General features: G+C 46.1%; 1 protein-coding gene and 1 pseudogene across 1 annotated transcript; one reads left to right on the top strand and one right to left on the bottom strand.

Moving 5' to 3' along the window:
• Positions 1 to 3,845: 3,845 nt before the first annotated feature.
• Positions 3,846 to 4,569, bottom strand: LOC119863484 (annotated as a pseudogene).
• A 5,270-nt stretch (positions 4,570 to 9,839) lies between these two features.
• TMEM37 (transmembrane protein 37) lies at positions 9,840 to 18,696 on the top strand. The gene is made up of 2 exons (XM_038422810.2): positions 9,840 to 10,592; positions 14,788 to 18,696. The coding sequence occupies exons 1-2, from the start codon at positions 10,572 to 10,574 to the stop codon at positions 15,358 to 15,360; spliced, it is 594 nt and encodes a 197-aa protein (XP_038278738.1). The 5' UTR covers positions 9,840 to 10,571; the 3' UTR covers positions 15,361 to 18,696.
• Positions 18,697 to 23,366: the final 4,670 nt, after the last annotated feature.

Below are 23,366 nucleotides of genomic sequence, written 5' to 3'. Positions count from 1 at the left end.
GGGTGCAGGGCGGGCTGGAGACAGGGCAGGGGGTGCATGCAGAAGGGGCTGGCTGCGGGCAGGGCAGGGGGTGGCTGAAGACAGAGGCTGGCTGCAGGCAGGGCAGGGGGTGTGGCAGGGGCTGGCTGCAGGCAGGGCAGGGGGTGCGGGGGTGGCTGGAGATGGGGGCTGGCTGCGAGCAGGGGGTGCGGGGGTGGTTGGAGGCAGGGCAGGGGGTGGCTGGAGACGGGGGCTGGCTGCGGGCAAGGGGCGTGAGAGTGGCTGGAGGCAGGGGCTGGCTGCGGGCAGGGGGGTGTCTGGAGGCAGGGCAGGGGGTGGCTGGAGATGGGGGCTGGCTGTGGGCAGGGGTGCAGGGGTGGCTGGAGACAGGGGCTGGCTGCGGGCAGGGGGTGGCTGGAGACGGGGGCTGGCTGCAGGCAGGGGGTGCGGGGGTGGCTGGAGGCAGGGCAGGGGGTGGCTGGAGATGGGGGCTGGCTGGAGACAGGGCAGGGGCTGGCTGCGGGCAGGGGGTGCGGGAGTGGCTGGAGGCAGGGGCTGGCTGCGGGTAGGGGGTGCGGGGGTAGCTGGAGGCAGGGCAGGGGGTGGCTGGAGATTTGGGCTGGCTGTGGGCAGGGGGTGCGGGGGTGGCTGGAGGCAGGGGGTGGCTGGAGCAGGGGCTGGCTGCGGGCAGGGCAGGGGGTGGCTGGAGACAGGGGCTGGCTGCAGGCAGGGTGTGCGGGGGTGGCTGGCTGCAGGCAGGGCAAGGGGTGGCTGGAGGCAGGGAAGGGGGTGCGGCGGGGCTGGCTGCGGGCAGGGGGTGCGGCAGGGGGTAGCTGAGACTGGGGCTGCTGCGGGCAGGGCAGGGCAGGGGGTGGCTGGAGGCAGGGCAAAGGGTGTGGCAGGGGCTGGCTGGAGGCAGGGGCTGGCTGGAGGCAGGGCAGGGGGTGCGGCAGGGGCTGGCTGGAGGCAGGGCAGGGGCTGGCTGCGGGCAGGGGGTGCGGCGGGGGGTGTCTGCGGGCAGGCGGTGGCTGGAGGCAGGGGCTGGCTGCGGGCAGGGGGTGCGGCAGGGGCTGGCTGTGGATAGGAGGTGGCTGGAGGCAGGGCATGGGCTGGCTACGGGCAGGGGGTGGCTGAGACTGGGGCTGGCTGCAGGCAGGGCAGTGGGTGGCTGGATGCAGGACAGAGGGTGTGGCAGGGGCTGGCTGGAGGCAGGGGCTGGTGCGGGCAGGGGGTGGCTGCGGGCAGGGTGGTGGGTGCTCACAGGGAGAGCAGCAGGACACAGCCCAGGCCCAGCAGAGCAGCCGGGGACCCACCAGGCAGCATCGGGAGCCCCAGGGCCAGGGGAGCAGCAGCAGCAGCAACAGGGCTCGTGCCCAGGGCCAGGCAGCAGCCCACATGGCTCTCGCAGCGCAGCGCCCCCGGTGGCCGGAGCAGGAATTACTTCAGTTCCCAGCCGGAGCCCATCAAAGCCTCAGCGCCCTCTTCAGGGAAGCGGGTTAACAACCGGTTCTAAAACTGCTTCAAAATTTAACAACCGGTTCCAGTTCGCCACTGCCCTAGAGGTTCCATGTACTCCAGCACTGAGCAGCAGCAATCATTACACTGGCTTCTGAGGTTGCCTTCTCTAGGCGCCTAAGTCTCCCCATGCAATGTATGTAGCCTGAGCTCCTAGCTCAGGACTGAAAATTCCCCTGGGAAGCAGGCCAACCTAGGGGTTTGATGTTACACCACTGAGCAGAGCAACGCCTAACCAACTACCTTTAAGGATGTGGGCCTAAGCTCCTGATTCTTCAGACAGTTATCCACATGCTTATCTTTACACACATGAACATTACCACTGGCTTTAGTAGGACTACCTGCATAAGAGTGCCCTTGATTTAGCAAGATAACAAGGATGTGCCTAACTTTAAACTCAGAAGCAGCTCCATAGAAGTCAATGGGACTACTCATGTTTAAAGAAAGGCAAAAGCTCTTTAAAAACTTGTTGAACCAGAGCCTTAGTGCATAGTGTTTGCACATTTGGTGCTAAGTCACACAAGGACTGGGTCATATGGACTTCTTGCCAGGAAAACAGTTTTGTGCAGTTTGCCTGAGCCTGAGTTTTCTTAGCAAAGCCACATGCAAGTGGAGTTTTCTCAGTCCATTCCCCTGTTTGTGGCCACAAAATGAGGGCTACTCTGCAATGAAAAGTGACATCAGCATAGCTATATCACTCAGGGGGTGTGAAAAATCCACACCGTTGAGACATGTAATTAGGCCAACCTAACCACTGGTGTAGACAGCCCTAGGTCAATGGAAGAATTCTTCTGTCGACATGGGCACCGTTTCTCAGGGAGGCGGATTATCTACAGTGATGGGAGAACTCCATCCGTTGCTATAGTAAGTGTCTACAATGAAGTGCTACAGTGGCAGAGCATTGAAACTGTGCAGCTGTAGCAACTTAAGTGTAGACTTAAGTGTAAACTTAAGTGTAACCCTAAGGCCTGGTTTACACTAAAAAGTTAGGTTGACCCAGTTTCGTCGCTCAGGAGTGTGAAAAATTCACATGCCTGAAAGGTGTAGTTAAGCGACATAACCCCTGGGATAGACAGCACTAGGTCAGTGGAAGAATTCTTCCATCAACCTGGCTATCACCTCTTGGGGAGTGGATTACCTATGCCCATCATCATCGGTAGTCTCTACACTGAAGCACTACAGCAGTGCAGCTGTGCCACTATAGCGTTTCAAGTGTAGACATGCCCTGAGACAATTCAATTTTTTTGCAATTATGAGCCAGGAGTAACTACTCTCGAATGAGCTCAGGAGGTGGAAAGATATAACAGCAAATATATGCAACCAGTCTAGACCCCCACAATGTAGAAATATGACCTGCAAAATAAACATAATTGGCACAGGATTTATTGACTACATCCCATTTTATGATGAGCCTAAAACAGAAAGGGAACATACGAAGTGTAAAATTTGATGACGCAGATAATATATTCTGAGGACAAAATTGTAGCAGGCCAACAACCAAAGAAAAACCACAAAAATGAATTTTTTACTGACCCTGCAAAATTTGCCACATGGTACAAAAGTGAAGTGGAAAACATACAGTTCAGAGTGTGGGGGAAGCATAGTCTCAGAATTCACTACAGTCTTGAAATAAAATGCAGATAATATACATTACAGATGCTTTAAGCAAAGATTCTGGGATAGAGAGAATGCAAAAGTCTGAATTTACCATAAAAATCCGAAAACTAAAGTAACAGAATTTTCAACAAGGAGAAAAATACTAGAAATAGAGTGTTATGAAGAAAACTGACTCTTTAGAAAAATGTATTTGTAAAGGAAATAAATTAAAAAGTCCTAATAAAATTGCTACAAGATTAACATAAATAAGTAGTATTTATGGATAAATATATTGCTCAGAAATGGAAGCAAGAAGAATGGGAAAAGAAGTCTTGATCACCTAAATGCTACACATTGAGAAGGAGCTCATCAGAATTCAATACAGCCAGGTTCTGATCTTTGGTACACCCGTGTGAGGTCCCAATCCTACAAGTTATGGCCCATGCACAGTAACTTGTATCATCAGGCCTAAATCTAGAGAATTTCTACTAAAGTCCATGGAGTCGCTCCAGACATTTATTGCTATAATTGAAATCAGAATTTGGCAGTGAGGTAAGGATGTCTGATGATACAGCAAAAAGCACAACTTCCTTTTAAAAAAAAAAAGTACTTTCTGCCGAGTGCCGAAGAAAATAAAGTGATCAGTAATTCATTGCAGGACGGGAAAGAATAAGCAAGAAAAGACAAAGGGAATAAAACTTTATGAGTGGAGATATTTTTGCTGACTGCACAGGTAGAGATATATAACTACAAGCTTTTTTTTTTTTTTTAAATCAAACTGAAGTTTATTAGTAGCCTAGATGGCATGACAGGAATTTATGATCATGGTCTCTCTTTCTTGCCTTTGTACAAGGCTCAGAGAGAAACACTGGCTACTTTGATAACCTTGAAGCGGACACCAGTAATGTCACCAACAGCATGAACCTTCCGACCAAAGCCAGCAACCTGAACTTCATCATTTTCCTCAATGAAGTTCTAGCAACCGTCATTAGGAACAAAGGCCGTTATTTTCTTGCCATTCTTGATCAGCTGTACTCTGACACATTTCCTGATGGTTCAATTGGGCTGCTTAGCCTCTACACCAACTTTTTCAAGAACAATTCCCTTTGCATGGGAAGCTCCTCCGAAGGGGTTGGCTTTCAGGGCAGTACCCAAGTGGGCCTTCTTGTATTGCTTGTTGTGCCATTTCTGATCCCGTCGGTGGCTGTGAAGCTTTCTAGCGGTATGAAGCCCATGCACTTACCCATCATGCTGCTGCTGGTCCGAGCCCTAGAGAGAGCTTGCTGGTAACAGATAAGGATGTTTGCAGTCTTCACTCACAATCCAAGGTGAGAGGCTGGAGATGTTGTAAATACAATGGGGTTGCATGGGGGGGAGGGGGTCTGTCAGTGCTGTGCTTTGGAAATACAAACACATGCAGCAACTATTGATAGGGGAAGACAGAGAAGGGAACTGCCCTTCATTACAATAAGGAGACATCTTAAGGCTCCCAAGAGAGAGGTTTATTTATTTTATGTATCGGCCATTTCCATTGCTGCTTATCATTGGGGTATCTGATAAGCCAACCCAGGAAGTAATTTTAGGTCAGATTAAATGATCCCTCTGGCCTTGGAGTCTATCCAAATTTCCAGAGTTTGGGGGTGGAAATCAACACACCCCTTATAAGCCGCAGTTGTCTGTATGAAAGTGTGATACAAGTTTTTGAGAAAGTCATGAGCAAATTAAAACAACGCTGTATAATAAAAAGTGCCTTTACAACACTAACTATAGTATTTACTACATGCCCTTATATCTATACTAGGGCATATAGTTAATGCAGCCTTGTTATGTGTGTATAACATTCAAAATCTGAGCTCAATCCTGCTCCCATTAAAATCAATGGCAAAATTCCCATTGACTTCAGTGAAGCAGGATCAAGCCCTGTGTGCTCCTAGCATTGAGCCCTCAGAAAAGTAGAGGCAAAAGCCTAAAAGTGGAGTGATGCTTTCTTAATATAACAGCACTAGCAGCTGCTGCTGCAGACTATAGAGTCCTTTGCAGAAGTGAGGGGAAATCTAACAGCAGGTGATATTTTCTTCCAAGGCTATTTTATTCTTAATCACAGGTTTCAGAGTAGCAGCCGTGTTAGTCTGTATTTGCAAAAAGAAAAGGAGTACTTGTGGCACCTTAGAGACTAACAAATTTATTAGAGCATAAGCTTTCGTGAGCTACAGCTCACTTCATCGGATGCATTTGGGGGCCAGAGGAAGGTGGGGTGTTCATACTGTGTAGGGTCTTTAATTCTGCTGTTTAATAATGCAGTCACCCCACTTTTTTTCCAAAGGAGACAGTGTTATCCACATTGACGATTTGCCCCAGTAATAGCCATCAGTGGGCAGCTACAAAAAACAATCCCTAGCATAAAATGGCTAAGCCACAGTAAGCAGTAAAGATGCTGCTCACCCTTGCTTGAAACCAGAGTAAACTTGTACTGATGCAAACTGTAGTGTATATCAGCTTTGGTTGTTTACACTATGGTTTTGTACTAGTTTAGCTATAAGAGCGGCTTATATCCTCGATGCTGACAAAGTCCATATGGGCTCCAAAGCATGCCACAAGGTCTGATAAAAGGGACGGGTTGGAATTGTATTAATTTCTTTAGCTTTGTTGGGTTTTTTTTAGTTGAGTCCTTTTATTGAGATTCAGTCAGCTGGGTACTTTATTTATTTTTGCACATGTTTAATGATGTAAGGTTAGGATGTTCCATAAGGAAAAAAGTAAATCACTTACACATGCATCTCTTCATGAGATGAGCTCCTATAAATGAGTATTTTAGCTAATCCAAATTTGTTTAGCAGAGAGGACACCTTCATTTCTATGCATTTTATGCTTTAATAAAACCTAGCACACATTTTATAGCACTTTTCTTCTTCAAAGCTCTTTACGAACACTATCTAATTGATCCCACAGTGACTCTCTGAGGTGAGTATAAAGTATTGTCAACCCCAAGAGTTCATAAATCATGAGTCAGGCGTCAGAAAATTATGAGATTGGCTTGAACATCATAGGCTCTTTAAAAATATATACATATGAGGAGCTTTCCATTTGCCTTTTAGTTTGTTAGCCTCCACTTGTCTCCAGTCATATTTCCAAGCTTTTCACTGCACCCATGGGGGCTGGAAAATTTTTAAAAAATGAAAGCGGAGGTTCTCACCTCATCACATGCCTCCAGCAGCTGGGGCTTTACAAAAACCACCAAACACCACAAATCTTGTGCTAGAAATAAAAGGAGTTGCTGAGATATTATTTTCCCTGCTCCCAGAAGCTTTGTATCCTGCTTCATCCCATTTTGTTTGATTTTTACTATTAACAAAAGCCAGGTTTACCCACTGCCAGCCGCCCACCCAGGATGGCTGACACACAACCACTTGTTTTGGCCCCAATCCTGTCACGGAGCTGACTAAGGAGATATCTGAGCCATTGATGATTATCTTTGAAAAGTCATGGAAGATGGGAGAGATTCCAGAAGACCAGAAAAGGGCAAATATAGTGCCAATCTATATAAAGGGAAATAAGGACAGCCTGGGGAATTACAGACCAGTCATCTTAACTTCTGTACCCAGAAAGGTAATGGAGCAATCATCTAGAAGATCATAAGGTGATAAGTAACAGCATGGATTTGTCAAGAACAAATTGTGTCAAACCAACCTGATAGATTTCTATGACAGGGTAACAAGCCTTGTGGATAGGGGGGAAGTGGTAGATGTGGTATATCTTGACTTTAGTAAAGCTTTTGATACTGTCCCTCATGACCTTCTCATAAATAAACTAGGAAAATGCAACCTAGATGGAACTACTATAAGGTGGGTGCAAAACTGGTTGGAAAACCATTCCCAGAGAGTAGTTATCAGTGGTTCACAGTCAAGCTGGAAGGGCATAATGAGTGGGGTGCCGCAGGGATCAGTTCTGGGTCCAGTTCTGTTCAATATCTTCATCAATGATTTAGATAATGGCATACAGAGTACACTTATAAAGTTTGCGGACGATACCAAGCTGGACGGGGTTGCAAGTGGTTTGGAGGATAGGATTAAAATTCAAAATGATATGGACGAACTGGAGAAATGGTCTGAAGTAAATAGGATGAAATTCAATACGGACAAATGCAAAGTACTCCATTTAGGAAGGAACAATCAGTTCGACACATACAAAATGGGAAATGACTGCCTAGGAAGGAGTACTGTGGAAAGGGATCTGGGGGTCATAGTGGACCACAAGCTAAATATGAATCAACAGTGTAACACTGTTGCAAAAAAAGGGAACGTCATTTTGGGCTGTATTAGCAGGAGTGTTGTAAGCAAGACATGAGAAGTAATTCTTCTGCTTTACTCCATGCTGATTAGGCCTCAACTGGAGTATTGTGTCCAGTCCTGGGTGCCACATTTCAGGAAAGATGTGGACAAACTGGAGAAGGTCCAGAGAAGAGCAACAAAAACGATGAAAGGTCTAGAAAACATGATGAATGAGGGAAGATTGAAAAAACTGAGTTTGTTTAGTCTGGAAAAGAGAAGACTGAGAGGGGACATGATAACATGTACATAAAAGGTTGTTACAAGGAGGAGGGAGAAGAATTGTTCTTCTTAACATCTGAGGATAGGACAAGAAGCAATGGGCTTAAATTGAAGCTAGGGAGGTTTAGGTTGGACATTAGGAAAAACTTCTGGTCAGAGTGTTTAAGCCATGGAATAAATTGCCTAGGGAGGTTGTGGAATCTCCATCATTGGAGGTTTTTAAGAGCAGGTTAGACAAACACCTGTCAGGGATAGTCTAGATCAGGGGTAGGCAACCTATGGCATGCGTGCCAAAGGTGGCATGCAAGCTGATTTTCAGTGGCACTCTCACTGCCCGGGTCCTGGCCACCGGTCCCGGGGGCTCTGTTGCTGGCCTGGGGTACTGACTGCCAGCTGGGGTTCCCTCCACCGGCCCCGGGTCCCAGCTACCAGTCCCGGGGGCTCTGCTGCCAGCCCCAGGTCCCAGTCACTGGTCCAGGGGGCTCTGCTGACGGCCTGGGGTCCCAGCTGCCGGCCTGGGGCTCTGCCCGGGGGCTCCGCTGCTGGCCCCAGCCTGAGGCAGTGAGGGGTGCAGACAGGGGCAAGAGAGGGCACACTTCGGCACCCCCACCTTAAAAATTGTTCTAGCACCACTGTACTGGGATATTTTTAAGTCCTGATTTGCTGCTTACATCACTATCACTAGCACTGCGTTTGATGTTGAGATTAGAATGTACATGCAAGAACTAGAATCAGAATTATCTGACAGATTTCAAGATTTCCAGCGATTTGGCCCAATGCTTTTTCTAATTAAACCTGAAAAGTTCAACGAAAGCGACTTGGATTTGTCTGTATTTCAGTGGATGGGTGCTGAAGATTTTGAAATGCAGCTCATTCAGTTAAAAAGCTCAGAATTGTGGGCATCAAAGTTTGGAGATCTGCAGAGTGCACTTGAAGCTACCAAGAGAGATCATGTGGCCTCTATTCTGACCAGCTGGACATCCCTGCTAGTGAAATTGAACTGTTTGAAGAAAATTGCGTTTGCAGTGCTTTCAGCATTTGGATCCACATACGTGTGTGAACAGGTATTTTCACACATGAAATCTGTCCTCTGTCCCTCTCGGAGCCGGTTAATAACTGATCACTCAGAAGCCTGTGTGCAGCTTAAAGTATCCAAATACGTGCCAGACATTGGAAAACTCAGCAAGGAAAAGCAAGGGCAAGGATCACACTAAACTGATAAGATCTGCATTTTAATTGAATTTTAAATGAAGCTTCTTAAACATTTTAAAAACCTTAGTTACTTTACATACAACAATAGTTTAGTTATATATTATAGTCTTGTAGAAAGAGACCTTCTAAAAACATTAAAATGTATTCCTGGCACACAAAACCTTACATTAGAGTGAATAAGTGAAGACTCAGCACACCACTTCTGAAAGATTGCCGACCCCGGTCTAGATAATACTTAGTCCTGCCTTGAGTGCAGGCAAGTGGACTAGATGATCTCTCGAGGTCCCTTCTAGCCCTATGATTCTAAGATTGACACATGTTTAAAATTACCCTGCTCTGGAGCTCATGTCACTGACCTGGCCAGGGCCGCTCAGGGGCCCAAATCTTAGCTCCAGGAGGTCCTTAGGACCAGGGTGAAAGTAAGTTAGAGGATTTACCGGTATGCTAGAGTCCTAAGCAGGGGGCGTGGCCTCAACCAGAAGGGGCGTGGCCTCAACCAGAAGGGGCAGGGCTTTAAATCCCTGGGCCCTTTAAATCAAGATTTAAAGGGCCAGGGCTCCAGCTGCGGTAGTGGCGGCTGGGAGCCCGGGGCCCTTTAAATCACCCCCAAGCTACCAGCTGCAGAGGCGGCTGGGAGCCCCAGGGCTCGGGGGCGATTTAAAGGGCCCAGGGTCCAGCTGCCGCTACCCCAGCGGAAACCCGGGCCCTTTAAATCACTGAGGAGCCCTGGGGGCTCCCGGCTGCCACCGCTACCCCGGGGCTCTGCACTCTGGCAGAGCTTTAAAGGGCCTGAGGCTCTGCTGTGATAGCGCCTGCTGGAGCCCCGAGCCCCTTTAAATCCCCGCCGGCGCCCTACTGCCCGAGCCCTGGGGTAGCGGCGGTGGGGCTCTGGAGTGGATTTAAAGGGCCGGGGCGGTGGCTGGAGCCCCGGGGCCCTTTAAATCCCCCACGGAGCCTGGCCGCCGCTACCCCAGGGCTCGGGCAGCAGGGCGCCGGCGGGGATTTAAAGGGCCGGGCGGTAGCAGTGGCTGGAGCTCCGGGGCCCTTTGAATCCCCGCCCCAGCCACCCCAGGGCTTTTAACTGCCCTCTGGGGAAGCCGGTCCTGGTACAGCGCATCGGCTCTTACCGGTACACGGTCCCGGCGTACCCGCTCCCTTTCCCCTCTGCTTAGGACCCACCCCTGGGGTGGACCAGGGAGGAAGGGCCTCAGACGCATGCTGGAGCCCCCGGCCCCTAGGGACAAAGGGGAGAGACCCCAGGGACTCCGGCTGCTGCTGTCCAGCTCCCTCTGCTTCCCCCCCGCCCCTGCCTCCTTCATTACGCCTCCGCCCCCGCCTGTGGGCCCCCCCCCCCGGCTGCCCGCCCCGCCGCCCGCGCCCTTTCCTGGCTCCCGCCGGGCGCTTGTTGCTCTGCTCGGAGCGCTTGGCTAACCTCCGCCTCCCTCCCTCCCTCCCGGCCCCGGCCGCCCCCCCCGCGGCTGCGCTGCTGCTGACTCAGCCAAAGGGGAAACTCAAAGGGCAGCCGCCAGCCCTGCCCTGCCGCAGCCCCCGGCTTCCCTGACCCGGCAAGTTGTGGGCCGGGTGGCTGCTGCCCCCAGCTGTCCCGGCCGGGTCCCTCCAGCTCTGAACGGGGCGCTGGCGGCGAGAGCTTGTTGTCAGCCCCCTGAAGCCAAGCGAAGTTTCTCTCTGGTCTCCTCCTCGCTGCAGGCAGCCGGAGCCAGCATGACAGCCATAGCGGTGCAGGTAATGAGGGGACCCTGGGGCCCCGAGTGCCTGGCTGGGGGGAGATCGGCTGTTTTGACTCGACACATGCAATCAGCGTTGGTGCTGGATTCCTGTTGTGGTTTCCCCCCCCCCCCCTTTGTTCTCCCGCCGGAGGCTAAATGTTTATCACCCTGCAGGCTGAACTGCTGCTATGCTGAGTTCTTGCTACCTGTTGCTCTTTATAGTCGTCTTTGTGCCCCCCCCCCAAAAAAAACTTCCTCCAGATGTACCTTTTTAAATAAAAAGGAGAACTTCTGTAGGAGCTCTGTACAGAGCAGAGTATTGGTGCATTAGTCTCACCCAAAGAATGGAAAGTGACCAGGGGTTAGGAAAGGACCTATTGCCTTCTATATCTAATCTGACCTTTCCTCGGAGAGATTTCTTAATTGCTGCAAAGTATGCCCAAAAGCTGTATTCTTGCTGTTCTGTGTCTTGGTTTAAATCCACTCAATGATCATTTAACATCAAGCCTTCCTTTTACTAGCTGCAGGGCATAGTAGTTCATGGTTATTAATATACTATAGGGCTGGGAAGTGCCGAGGTCTGGAAAAATGATTTACACCATTCTGTAACAACAAGAGTTTGCTCTTGTATAGAGACCATGAGATTTTATAAACAAGTAGCAAAAGTGGGAGACTCGTCTATCCAATTTGTCTTAATTCTAATTAATAAATCAAAGTTGGTCCATTTCCCTTCCCTACCCCCACAGTATTGTGTGTTGTTTACACAGTTCTCCATCACTGACATGTTGCATACACTTTGGCAGTATGACTCTTCCTCTAAGCGTCCTGTGACGCTTTATATGAAAGATGATATTTTCAAAATAAAGTACATCAGTATGGTGAAGGGAGGTGTTTAGGCTTGGTGATGGTGGGAACTTGCTGGCAGAGAGATCTCTTAAGAGGTGGAACACTGTTGTCTCCCAAAGAAAGTGAGTGAAGCCCCCTCATTTAAGAAATGTAAAACTGGACTTAGACCGAACTGAGAACACATACTGGAGGAATCAGTCCTGATTGGACAAGCTAATCAGTCTGTACACCCCTAGATGGAGTCTGGTGTGGATTACAACATGCAGTGCTGCAGCACTCTGAAAGAAGGCTTGCTGTTTGTGTGAGAACATAGGTATTGATGCTAGCAGTAACTTATTTAGTAAGTACTTAGCAGTAATTTGTCATCTGGGGATTTAAGTCTACTTATTAAGCCCATCCATGTCAGAACCACCAGATATGTCTCTCTGAGATATCCAATTAAAGCCAGATTTAATTTATTTTAAAAAAATTCTATTTATTTTAAAAATGTGTATTGACATAATCAGTGTAGCATGTGGTGGGAATAAAACCAGACAAATATTAGTTGGTAACAAGCCAAACTCATGCCCACCTTTATCACCACCCCAGAAAATTAACTATCCCAAGCATATATACAGGAAGAATGGTCTGCTGTGGTTAACACGTAGGCCTGGAAAACAGGAGACCTGTGTTCTATTTCTAGCCTGGACACAGACTTTCTCTGACCTTGAGCAAGTCACTGTATTGCAAAGTTACTACGGAGATTTAAGACCCATAAGTAGGAGATAGAGTTCAAGGTTTATGCAGCATGGGTGTATTTTGTCTTTAGCTATCATGGAATGCATGGTTGAAAACCTACCTAAGAGGAGAGTGGGCAAGTGCTGGGGGATGGGGGAGGAGAGCAGCAGAATGCAGGGAGGCACAGAACAGCCTGTGTATTTGGGCTTTGCAGGCACCTGCTCTCACTGAGTCACCGGCAGTAGATTGGCAAGGGTAGTGTTATAAAATATTCCCTGTCAGAATTTGCTACTTTGCTGTACTTGAGTGCGCTTGAGTGTTACACAGGCAACCCTAGGCTACTGCAATAGCCATATTTGCCCCAGGCACCCAAATGCTATTTGCACAGGGGATTGGAGTAAGTTAATGCTGACCTAGTCAGCAATGATGTGCATGCTGTTTAATAGTATATAACATGGTATTTTTGCAAGGGACTGACAGTAGAAGCTGCTGAACACTTTTGAAAATCTAACTCTAATTGTGGGTATTGAGCACCTGAAAATCTGTCTTTAAGACTGTAAGCTTTGGGGCAGGATTGTCTTTTTCCTTGGGAGTATGTATTTTCCTAGTACAATTGGGCTCTGATCTCTGACTAATAAGTGTCAGTTCTGCCTCTATATTCCAGGATAATACAGGATTAATATCCTGGGACCGACACAGCTCTAGGTGCACTGCATAGGATGATACATGACTGTGCAAAGTTCCAGCATTATGCCTCAATATCTTGTGGATATCTTTGTACAGTACAATAATTTGAATAAAATCAGAGAGTGTTTCCTCGTGAATAGGATATTCTGTGAACATATAGACTCTAAAAATTGAATACACTGAGCACTCACATATGATTTTTAAAACAACTCAAAGGATTAAAGATTTTAGAGTCTCATAAGTAACATTTCAGTGTTCATGTATTACTATTTTTAAAACTCTTGTTTTTAAAACCCTCTTGGCAGGTTCAGTATAAGACTTCTATCCCTACCGTTTCCATTAGACAAACAATTTTTTCCCCACTTTCCTTTTGGCTCATACGCCAAACACTGTCTGCATCATGTGTTTCCTGTTTGTGTTCTAGCACCATCAGCAGTGTTAGTCTCACTCTAGGGATAAGGATTGTTTGTGACCTCGTGCCCCATTGGTTGGCTAGTTCTGGAGTGGCAGAGCACAAAGGGATTGTTCATCATACACAAATGGGGCTGTTTTGTCATTTGTGGTTTATTTTTGAGAGAACTGGATTTAAATAATATAGGTCAGATTGTGCTTGCCTTGCTTTACTCCTACTTTACTAGTAGTCCCATTGACTAGTGGGACTACTCCTGGTTGTAAGGGACTGTTTAACATGAATAAGGCTATCACAAGCTGCCCCCTAGTTCGAGGGTTCAGTCCCACACTCCTTATTCAGCCAAAACTCCCACTGACTTTCACAGAGTGCAGTATTGGGCTGATGATTTAATGGAGAATACAGATTCCAGTAGTTGAAAAGAGGGTCAAAGCATGATTCTAAAGTTATATTGCAGTTCTTTCTTTAATCTCCGAAAAAGCATATTACAAATTGTTTCATGAAGCGAGTAGGCTTGAGTCTCTTTTCACTAGCACAAATTGTATATCAAGAGGAATACCATTGAAATTGATGGTGTAACACCAGTTTTTTACCAGTGTAAGTGAGATGAGACTCAGGCCCAGTGAGTGTTTACATTCATGAAGGCTGGGTTTTTATGGAGACTGAAGGAGTTAATGCACCCCAGCCTTCATTCCCCACTTAGACTCCTTTGACAATCTCAGCCTACATCTGGTGCATAGGAGGCATTGTTATCTTTAAGGTTGTAGTCATTTCCACTGGAACCTCCCTTTTTGCATGGCTAGTGCCTTTTTGAAAATTTAATCTTTTGGTCTGAAATTTTCCATGCTTGGTTTCTGTTCCAAAGGTGACTTTGTTTCTTTTTCTTTTTTTAATTTGAGCAGAATCTATGTGGCCATCTTTGAGTGATAGGAGAGGTGAGGGGGAAATACACATTTCGCAGTGTAAAGTAAGTTCTTATTTGCATTACAGTAGTGTCTCCGCAGGTCCCAGTCCTGATCAGGGTTCTATTGCTCTTGGCACTGTACAAATACACAGTCAGAGACAGTCCCTGCCCAAATCTAAAGTCCTGATCTTGAAAACACGTATGCATGTGCTTAACTTTCAGTAAGTGAGTATGTAGTGAGGAGACCTGCTAAAGTCAGCAGGACCATTCACTTGTGCAAATGTAAGCACATGCATAAGTATTCACAGAATTGGGGCCTAAATGGACAAGACAGACAAAGTGAAGCAGAATAATGATTTGCACAAGGCTGTGGTCAAGCAGGGAAGTCAACACAGATGTTCCCTGTACGTTGCTTCAACCACAATACCATTCTTCTTCTCTAATTTTAAAGATATGTGTACATTGCAGGATCTATTTAGTCAATCATGAGATTAGGGTATTAATTATTATTTTATTATTATTAAGCATGCATTCACATCATTTCTAAAGGGCCTCTCCATTTTGTACCTATGACTTAAATATATCTTGAATAGTAACTAAAACAGACGAGTTTTGTAACTTGTTTTCTTTTGTAATATCTCTTTTAAGGCACAGAGGTTGCTTGCTCACAGAAGACCCAAGAAATCATTCTTTGAGACGTTCATCAGAAGCCTCATTATCTTATGCGTGGCAATAGCAGTTGTCCTGTCATCAATTTCAGTTTGTGATGGCCACTGGATTTTTGCAAAAGGACAGTTGTTTGGACTGTGGCACTTCTGCACCATAGGCAACAGCACCAAATTAAAATGTGTCACTGATCTGAATCAGGCCAATGTGGAAGGAATTAATTTTGGAATGATTCTTGCAAGAAGTGTGGTGTCTCTTGCTGTGGTTGTAGCAATATTTGGCCTGGAACTTCTGATGGTCTCCCAAGTCTGTGAAGACACTAATTCAAGACGAAAATGGTCAATGGGATCAATCCTTATTCTTCTCTCATTTCTCCTGTCCTCCAGTGGAGTCCTGAGTTTTTTAATCCTCCTGAAGGACTATATTACCTTCATGGGCTTCACACTGACCTTTTGGTGTGAGTTCATTGCTGCCTGCCTTTTCTTCCTTAATGGAATGAGTGGACTTCACATTAACAACATAACATACCCGTGGAACAGAGCAAGAAAATTCTAGAACTGGTGGGTGTATTCTGCTTTTGTGTCATCAGCTTTGCCAGTTAGACTGGAAAAATCAGTCAAATGAAATTGGAAAAGGACATCAGGTTCTTAAAGTCATTTGCAAAGAGAAAAGATTTGAGTTAGTCTGAGAATTTCATAGGATGTACCCACAGTTCACTGAGGATGGCTGAAGGGGAAAAAATTAAGACCTGCTATAGTTTTAAATGAAATTTTCTGCAGTAGTAGATAACAAAATAGGGAAAGAGTCCTATTTTGCTTTAAAGAAAGCATCTGAAGTGTTGTATGGATAGAAGACCTGAAAATTGCAATCTACATCAGTTGTTTTAAAGTACTGGGGTCAACCACTCTGTGTGGTGCTTTGGGGTTTGGTATTGATTTTTCTCCCCCTATCTTCAGTTGCTCTTCTTGAGTATGTGAACAGAGCGTGAGGAGGAATGTATGCCCAGTGTGTTCAGCCCGTCCGATGGAGCTTCATTTCAGCTTGGACAGACTATTCGTGCCTGGTCACATTTATTAGTGTGACATATTGAAAATCTTTATCAGGGTTTCACACCCCATCATTCTCTTCACAAGACATGAGTGAAACAGATCTGAATCAATGCTTATTAGCTCATGTTTTCCAACTGTCACTTGTATCCCCTATAACTATCCCTTCCCTATATAATATATTAGAGGTTTGGGGTATGTACATCCACTGTGATTAGCATATAGGGCTAGAGTCTCATTTTGTCTCCAGCCCCTAGCAGCACAGAGGGACTGGATTGTGGCTATACATGGCCAGCAGAGAATTCCATGAGGAAAAGGGAACTATCCACTGGCATAAAGCCAGCAGTGCCTGCTCCTGCACGAGCCACCCTATTCCAGCCTCTTCTGGTATAAGCACTCATGGGATACTTTAGTAGATGCCAGTGCAGACCCAGAATCAGAATCAGGGCGTTCTAACTGGCTCCCTGATATCCCCACAGGGGATACTTTGACCCATAGGGTTAATTAAAGTTCAGCCTTGCTATTTCTGATCATTCGTCTATTGTCCTTTCACTTCGCTCCCGGGACAAGCAACACTCTAGAGTGTTAAGCTAGCTGATGTGATTTACACCACTACAGTGACCCTTCCCCCTGCCTTTTACCATAGACGGTCAGAATTATTCTGGTTGCACAATACCAATAATTCCCAGTGAGTCAACGGGAATTACTGCACTCGTGTAGCTAGAGAAATAAACTCATTCACTTTGCCATTTAGAGGCTCTTCTGTGATGAAAGAAAATCTGTAGACCTGACAATTTAGACAAAATGGTTTTCCCTTGTGATTTAAAATGAGTAAACATAAAAAAATAAACTTCCGCAAAAATGAGGTAACCAGAGGGACTGATTCTGCATTCACTGAGCGCTGACGTAAATCAGGAGTAACTCCATTGAAGTCAGTGAAATTGCTGGTGTGATGGAGAGCAGAATGCCAGACTTAAGATCTCTAATTAAAAAGCTGCATACGTTCATTACAGCTTAAAAAACCCTGCAAGTTGTTGATATAGTAAAATTAGTCAAGCTGTTGACAGTCTAGTCAAGTTCCTGCATGGCTGGCAGAAGCAGAATTACATGCATCTGAATTTAGTGCTTGTAGCATTGCTCCAAATTCTTTTCAATATCCTTCCTGTTCAAAGTAGAACACTCCATTGACAATGGATTAAAACATTTAGAAAGTGTTTCACAGCGTCTGATAAAATCTATTTTATGTCTTCTGGAAAGATTTTTTTATTTCTATAAAGACAAATATTTAAATATGCTTCCTCTTCATAGTTATATTTGAATCAATAATTCTTGAGCAAGGCATTTAATCTACTATACTACACCAGTTTCTAAAACATACTCTTTCACTCAGTAAAAACAAACAAGTATAGTTTGTGGAATAAATGTAGTGGAGAAAGAAGACTACTTATGCAAGCCATGAATAAATGTCATCCTTTGTGCAAATCTGTTATTTAAGGCCAAGAATAATAAGCACTGACTACATATACTTTGTAATCTTGTACAATGCTCTTAAACTGACCACTCATTTTCTAATGAGGAAATATTCTCATATTTTCTTTTTAAGAGATGTCAACTTTCACAGAATAAACTCCTAAACCTTTTTGTGTTCCTCAACAGTAGAATGCGAGTGAGTTTTCAGTCCAGATCTAGATATGTATGTCTTGTTCTGGTAACATATTGTTCCCTAGCACCTTAGTTTGTATGTCTTCCTGATATGATAATGCAGTAAGCCAAGTTACCCAGAGTAACTGCTGAATTTTATCTTTTTTCAATATTGGGCCTATTCTTGCATTCCTTGTGCACCTAAAACTCCTATTGCCTTCAGTAGGAATGTGGGATGCACAAGGAATACTAGATACATGCCCCTGGATCTGCCTATGCCATGTTGCACTGTGATCCTAACTCTTTCTCTTATTTAAATAAGGTGCTTTTGCTTCCCCGAATTGCAGTTTGTTTAACATAACTAGAAGCTGAAGCTGCAACCATTTAACTCATGGGAAGAGTCCCACTGATTTCAGCAGGGCTCCTTTTATGAGCAAGCGTTTGCAGGATTAATCCCCAAATTGTTGCACATTGATTATATCAACTGTGTCAGTCTGTGGAGTGAGTACCTTACACTATTAAGTAGCATTTCAGTATTGGGTATAGGGATATAAACATAGAGTACCTCTGAGCAGGATGAACCTGGTGATGGAGCACTTGCATGAGATCCATGACCAGTGTATCCAGGGTTTTGTGGAGACACAACACTTGCTGAAATTACATTCCTTCTTGGTAACTTCAAAACAATGGAAATGAATGCACTTTGAGGCCAACCTTAACACTAGCAAGAATTAGACCCAAGGTGCTCCTGTCCTGCTCCTTTTGGAAGGAGGAGGTGAAAGTGGACCATGAGCTGTATATCGCCACTAGTCACATATAAAGAGAAAAAATCAGAGAATGAGTTAGAGAGTCCACATGGGACACATAACAGTTGCTTGTGCTTAAGGATGGTCGTATACATTTTTATGAATGAAAGTCCTTTTTGAAAAAGTACCCTACTGAAAAAATTGTGCAAAGTTTCCTTCTATAGCTGGCTTTGTCTAGCAAATTATTGTGCTTGATTATACATTGTGATTATAAGGTGTATTTTGTTAGTAAATGCTGCTGAATAGGCTAATACTACTGTTAATTTTTCTTAGGCTATTGCATCTAATAAATGCCTGTATATACAGTAATTTGTACCTTTTCTAAAGCCTAAGACAAAAAAAAAAGGTTGAAAGTCAATATTCCTGAAGTTGATGATGTTAAATAAACTACTTTGAAATAAGAGGACTATTCTGTTCAACTATAATTTGTTTGTATGCAACTTTATGAATAGATCTGATATGGATTCCTCATTCCCTCACCCCCACCACTTTAAATATATACATAAACTCACATGTAACAAATGTGTATGAAGACACACACACTAAAGAGAACTGATCAGAAAGGCAGCTGGAGAAATTATTGCCATTACATCTTGTTCTATACTCAAATATGTCCAGCTGGTCTGCTTTGGTCTACACCCACTTAATATCTAATATGGAGACTATCCATGTCCCCCTTAGCCTGCACAGTCAGGCCATCTCTCTGTGAGAGGAAATGCAGTCTGCAGTGTTTTATGTAGATTAGGGGCAACACCCTTACCCCTACATAGACACACACATATGCACCTCACTTCTATTACATATTGTTTTACCACAACATTCTATATTGTCTCCTTTCATGTATTTTCAGTCTTTCTCTTTGCCCTCACTAGGCCACCACATTACAAATGTGGTTGCCTCCCCTCCCATTTTTATGTTGGTCTTTGAGTTTGGGATACTGGCAACTAGGTGAAATATATAAGAACGACCTGATCTCTGTTCCAGAAGTTTTATTTGGAGGTTGTGGTGCTAGGGGCTAGATCCCAGGATTGTGAGTTAGGACTCCTGGTTCTACCAACATATTTACATGTGGTTGTAGGCATGTGGGAGGGTGTGGCCCTCCCTTGGTGTCAGTATTTGAGGGAGGCCACACCCCTTTGCTGTCACATCCCTGGAACAAGCCTTAAAAAAGGGGGAAGTTAGTAGTCTCTAAGACTCCAACCCTCAGGCAGGTTAGAGCAGCAAATCATAGAATATCAGGGTTGAAAAGGACCTCAGGAGGTCATCTAGTCCAACCCCCTGCTCAAAGCAGGACCAATCCCCAATTTCTGCCCCAGATCCCTAAATGGCTCCCTCATGGATTGAACTCACAACCCTGGGTTTAATAGGCCAATGCTCAAACCACTGAGCTATCCCTCCCCAGTTCAGGGGGCTCAGGCAAGGGCAGGGCACCAAACAAACAGTCTAGCATCCTAGCTTGGTGGACAGTGGACTAACACAGGTCTCCACTGGCTCCCAGCCCAGGGCCCTAACAGTGGCACTGCCACTGGGTCAGTGAGGATCCAGCAACAACACGCTGACCTAGAATCAGCTAGCAATGTAACTGGACAGTAGTCAGTTACCCCTGAGCTACTTCCTCCCCTCCCCTCAGGGTGTACCTGAACCATGGGGTCATCTTCCATCTCCCCAGGGTACACTGCCAGTGACAACCTGAGGAGCCCCACAGCATCGGGCGTGTCTGGCAGTTTGGGTAGCTCAAGTGAGTCCTCAGGACAGCAGAAGTTTTCTGTGGGCTCCAGTTCCAGCAGCGGGCTGGAAGCGTCTGTCTCCCTCAGCAGCTCCAGCCCAACTGAGCTACAGAGCCCACCTCTTATACTTCCTACTCCTATCCTGCCCTTTTGCTTCCAGCCTGGTGACTGAGGCACGCCCGGTTCCACCATCCCCAGGGGCGTCTGGCCCTCCCTCGCTGTCAGTTCCCGAGGGAGGTCACTCCTCTTTGCTACAGTGGTTTTAGGCAAGGCAATCAACATCTATTTTCCTCATTTATACAATGGAGATAATACTTTCCTAGCTCAAAGGGGTGTGATCAGACTCACTTCTTTAAGGGCAGATTGAGAATCTTTCTGTAAGATGAAAGATGCTATAGAAGTTCAATTTATGATTAACAAATGTCTGTGAAGTGCAGCATACTAAACAGAAGAGAGCAATCCATTGGGAAAGGAATGCATCTGATCAATGAACCCTGAAAATGGATTTTCTGATAGTCAAATCATACTTACATTCATTGTTCAATGGTAGATAAGTAGCCCCAGGTGACTAGATTCAGAATTTTGCATGAACTCCTTTTATAATCATTTTATCCTATTCCCCATTGTAATGTTTCCTGAGAACTATTTTCCTATTGATTTTTGTTCAGTTCAGTATGAGTCTAGTGTTGTAGGAATTCATGCAGCTGCCTTCTGTCTCCACTACAGCACCAGTGCTGTTAGCAGAAATATCCACAGAGGGCAAAGAAAACCATTTTGCTTACTGGTTTTGAAGAGCAGCAGGGGGAGTGCCCAGTGTATGCAATAAACGGATGGCTTTTATGTTCAGTTCTCAACACACATAGTTCACGTGTCTTTCTGCACCTGGGGCTTAGATGCTGCGGGCCTGATTTTCAGAAGGGCTGAGCCTCCCCAACTTCCACTGAATACAATGGGCCTTGCAGGTGTTCTGCACCTTTGAAAAAAAGACCTTGTACTGATTAATGCCTTTGTAAATGTCCAAAGTATAGTACCAGGAACGTGGAACGGGGAGAACACTTCCTCTAACAGGGTTAAGCAGATCAAACAGAATGACCTTTTAAAACTCCATTTGGTACTAGAACGCCGGGAAAAGAAGTTGGGGAGAGAATGAAGTTTTGTGACTGCAGAGGTTGTTGTGATCAAACCCTGCTTGGATCAGTGTTTATTCCAGTGCATGTTAATGATAGGATTCACCTTTGATCTAAAAGGATTTCCATGACCTATAAAAACTTACACCAACGCTGACTCACATGTAGCCAGCTACTGCCTTTGGATACCTCTCCTCTTTCACCATATTCTGAGGCTAAACCCTTCCATTGATTTGTGGGTTTGCAAATAGTTACGTCAGATAACAGTTGGCATTAATATTCAAATTTACATTGATTACTTCCCATTAAATCTCTTGACCTACAATTTTGTATTCAGATAGAAGTAGTGTAAAGCTTTTCCCTACAAACATGCAACAATCAGAGGCATTGAATTCACTGATAAATTATTCTCAAACTGGGAACGTACACACTGTTTAGCTACTCTTGTTGGTTTTGGTTCAGGTTTGTGTATCTGTGTGATGGAAATTTTGGATTAATCTTTGTATCTTTCTGGCAGCATCTGGGATGTTGTGAGGGAGGGAAATTTAATTATATGCTACATGGACTGGGGCTGAGTGACTCACAAAAAGCCTATAGCTTCTATCTGTTTGGGGTAAGTAAACCAGAAATAGAGATGTTTGTCTACATCTGTGTCAAAGAGCGGTGTTATGTAATCACCCACGCACAAGGCTAGATGCCAAGGACTCCCAGATTCTAATCCTCATTCTGATGATCCTTCCTTTCGTTGCTATGGGTAAGTAAGGCCACACTCAGAACGCTACCGCAGCACCTGTGCCACTGTAGCACTTCAGTGCAGACACTTACGATAGTGACAGGAAGGGTTCCCAGAGGCAGTAGCTATGTCAATGGAAGAATTCTTCCATCCACCAGTGCTGTCTACACAGGAGGTTAGGTCGGTTTAACAACATGTTTCACACCCCCTGAGAGATGTTGCTATGCCAATGTACCTTTTCAGTGTAGACTAGGCCTAACTTAAAGAGACACTATCAACTTGAAATTCAGCCATTTTCAAAAACACAAGTTAACAGTGGTTCTAGGTTGTAGGCCCGGCTCCTGGGAAGTCCTGTCAATTTGTGTGATTTTACACTCGCATCTTTCTTTTTTAAAAACATTTTTGTTTTCCTGTTGGTGGGTAAGCTATAACATCAACAGCGAAGCTAACTGAATATAGAGGGATATGGTGAAACTGACTTTACACAAATGCCAGATTGTCCATCCCTTTCTTCTAGTGATGAGCCTTTTCTCACCCAAGTAGTTCCACTGAGTCAATGGCACAGGTCATACGAAGAGATGCTCACCAGAAAGTGATGGGGAAGCAAAGAGAAGTTGTGCAGGGGGAAAGTGGGCTGGGGCTGCCAGTGGGTGAAGTTTGGGATGCATTGCCCCCTCAAACAAGGGCGAGTGGGGGGGCATTCAGGGTCACCCCCCCCTTTCTGCAAGCCAGAGCTGCCCGACTGAAGGAAGGTGCCACTCAGACGCTGCCTCCTGGGTCCTAGGCTAGTCAGGCTCCCTTTTGTGTGCTGGGAGCCATCCTGTTTTCTGTACAACGGTGAGTGCCCATGGTGGGGCAGAGAGAGGGGGGCAAGGTGGGTTGGGGGAAATGGGAGAAGAGGGGTGAGGGGAAGAGAGAGTGGGGATGGATGGTGGTGGGATAGGGCAGGGGAAGGGGATGTGGGAGTCAGAGGAGGGGGATGGGGCAGGGGATGGTGGGGAGAAGAAGGAGGAGGAGATGGGGAAGAGGGCAGTGGGAAAGGAAGACGGGATGGGGAAGAGAAGATGATAGGGGAAACAGGGGAGGGAGAGGGGAACGGGAGCCTGGCATGTGGCGTCCCCTCCGCAGCAACATCAGTAGGGGCTCCCCCTGGTAAGCAGGCCCATCGAACTCCCATCCTGATGAGCCATGCCCCCCTGCACTTGGACCACTCAATGAGCCCCCCACACTCAGACCCTCACCCCACTAAGCCCCACTCCCGCAGCACCCAAACCGCCCCCGCTGAGCCCCTCACACCTAGACCCCCTGCCGAACCCAACCCCCCACCCCAGATCCCTCGTGCTGAGCCCCAACCACCTTCACCTGAGCTCCCATTGCAGAATCCCATTGTCCCTGTGCCTGAAACCCCCTCAGCGAGCCCCTGTGCATTCAGATCCCCCACACTAAGTCCCAGATTGTCCCCACATGGAACTCTATGACCT

This window comes from Dermochelys coriacea, chromosome 11 (genome assembly GCF_009764565.3).
Source record: "Dermochelys coriacea isolate rDerCor1 chromosome 11, rDerCor1.pri.v4, whole genome shotgun sequence".
NCBI classification, from domain to species: domain Eukaryota; kingdom Metazoa; phylum Chordata; order Testudines; family Dermochelyidae; genus Dermochelys; species Dermochelys coriacea.
Note: the sequence above shows the minus strand (reverse complement) of the source record. Positions and strands in the feature narration are given on the sequence as shown.

Excerpts from the sequence above, each read along its gene's own strand:
- TMEM37 (XM_038422810.2), top strand. The coding sequence starts at position 10,572 with ATGACAGCCATAGCGGTGCAG. Across the intron at positions 10,593-14,787 it reads TGACAGCCATAGCGGTGCAG|GCACAGAGGTTGCTTGCTCA; the intron begins GTAATGAGGGGA and ends ATCTCTTTTAAG.